At 21.3% G+C, this 1,014-nt stretch overlaps 1 protein-coding gene across 1 annotated transcript in view; it reads right to left on the bottom strand.

The window, feature by feature from the left end:
* The window catches only part of LOC102671003, a 37,561-nt gene extending 36,886 nt beyond the window's left edge, over positions 1-675 (bottom strand). Inside the window, exon 1 of the mRNA XM_006623053.2 lies at positions 414-675. Coding sequence (XP_006623116.1) covers positions 414-501 — 88 coding nt within the window. The 5' untranslated portion in view covers positions 502-675. The remainder of the gene's footprint in view (positions 1-413) is intronic.
* Between the last annotated feature and the right edge of the window lie 339 nt (positions 676-1,014).

Here is a 1,014-nt window from a genome sequence, read left to right on the forward strand (position 1 = left end):
TCACACGATTAAAATTTAATTAAAAACTATAATTTAAAAAGCAATATTATATATTGAATAAGAAAAAATAAAGTTTAAATTTTTTAAAACAAGATTAAAATATCTTATCTTCCATTTTTATTTATATTTATATTTCTAAACATAATATTATTATTATGTATATATATATATTTATACATATAATATTACAAATTTAATTATAAATTAAAATTTATAAAGTAAGAGACAAATATTTCGTTAATTTTTAAAAGTTATTAATTTACATATTATAAAGAAATTTTACAAAATAGAAAATCAAAATATTAATTGTCAAAAAATATAAATAAAAATCAGTTAAATATGATAGATTAGAATAACCACGTGTTTTTGATGTATGGAAATATCATACAAAAATTACAGAAAATTTTCATTACCTTGTAATTCGTTATCAGCCCACGTATAATCCAAAATGCAAAAGAAAAGTACCGCACTAAATTTCACTAGTATTGATAAATTACCCATTTTGAGTCGACATAATTTCTATGTCGATGCAAAAGTCACAAAACTTCATGAAAACTTGAACACTATACGAACACTGCACAACAAATCCACCTCTCACCGTAGTCAGTAACATACTGAAGAAAATCCTACTAGAAAGTGGGAAAACTTTCTCATTCTCTGACCAATGACAGGAAGATTAAAACCATTGATATATTAGGGATAAGACATAACATTGCATGTCTTTCTTTAAATTTCGAGATGGCGCACTAAGCGCGATATATAATTTCACATGCGTATGTTTAAATTTTATTTTGTGTACAAACAGTAATAAATTAGTTTATAATAATTTAAATAATAAGTTTAAAGTTTAAATAATAATTAAATAAAAGTTTAAAATGAAGAATTTTGTTATAAATACGTATTCTTATATTACTTTATATTTTTTGTAACAAACATAATTCATGTTTGTATTAAAGAAAAGTCAAATAATGAATAATTAAAAACAGTTATTTCATTAAAATCAAAAATAAAGCA

The sequence above is a fragment of the Apis dorsata genome, unplaced genomic scaffold, assembly GCF_000469605.1.
Source record: "Apis dorsata unplaced genomic scaffold, Apis dorsata 1.3 scaffold_808, whole genome shotgun sequence".
Taxonomy (NCBI): Eukaryota; Metazoa; Arthropoda; class Insecta; order Hymenoptera; family Apidae; genus Apis; species Apis dorsata.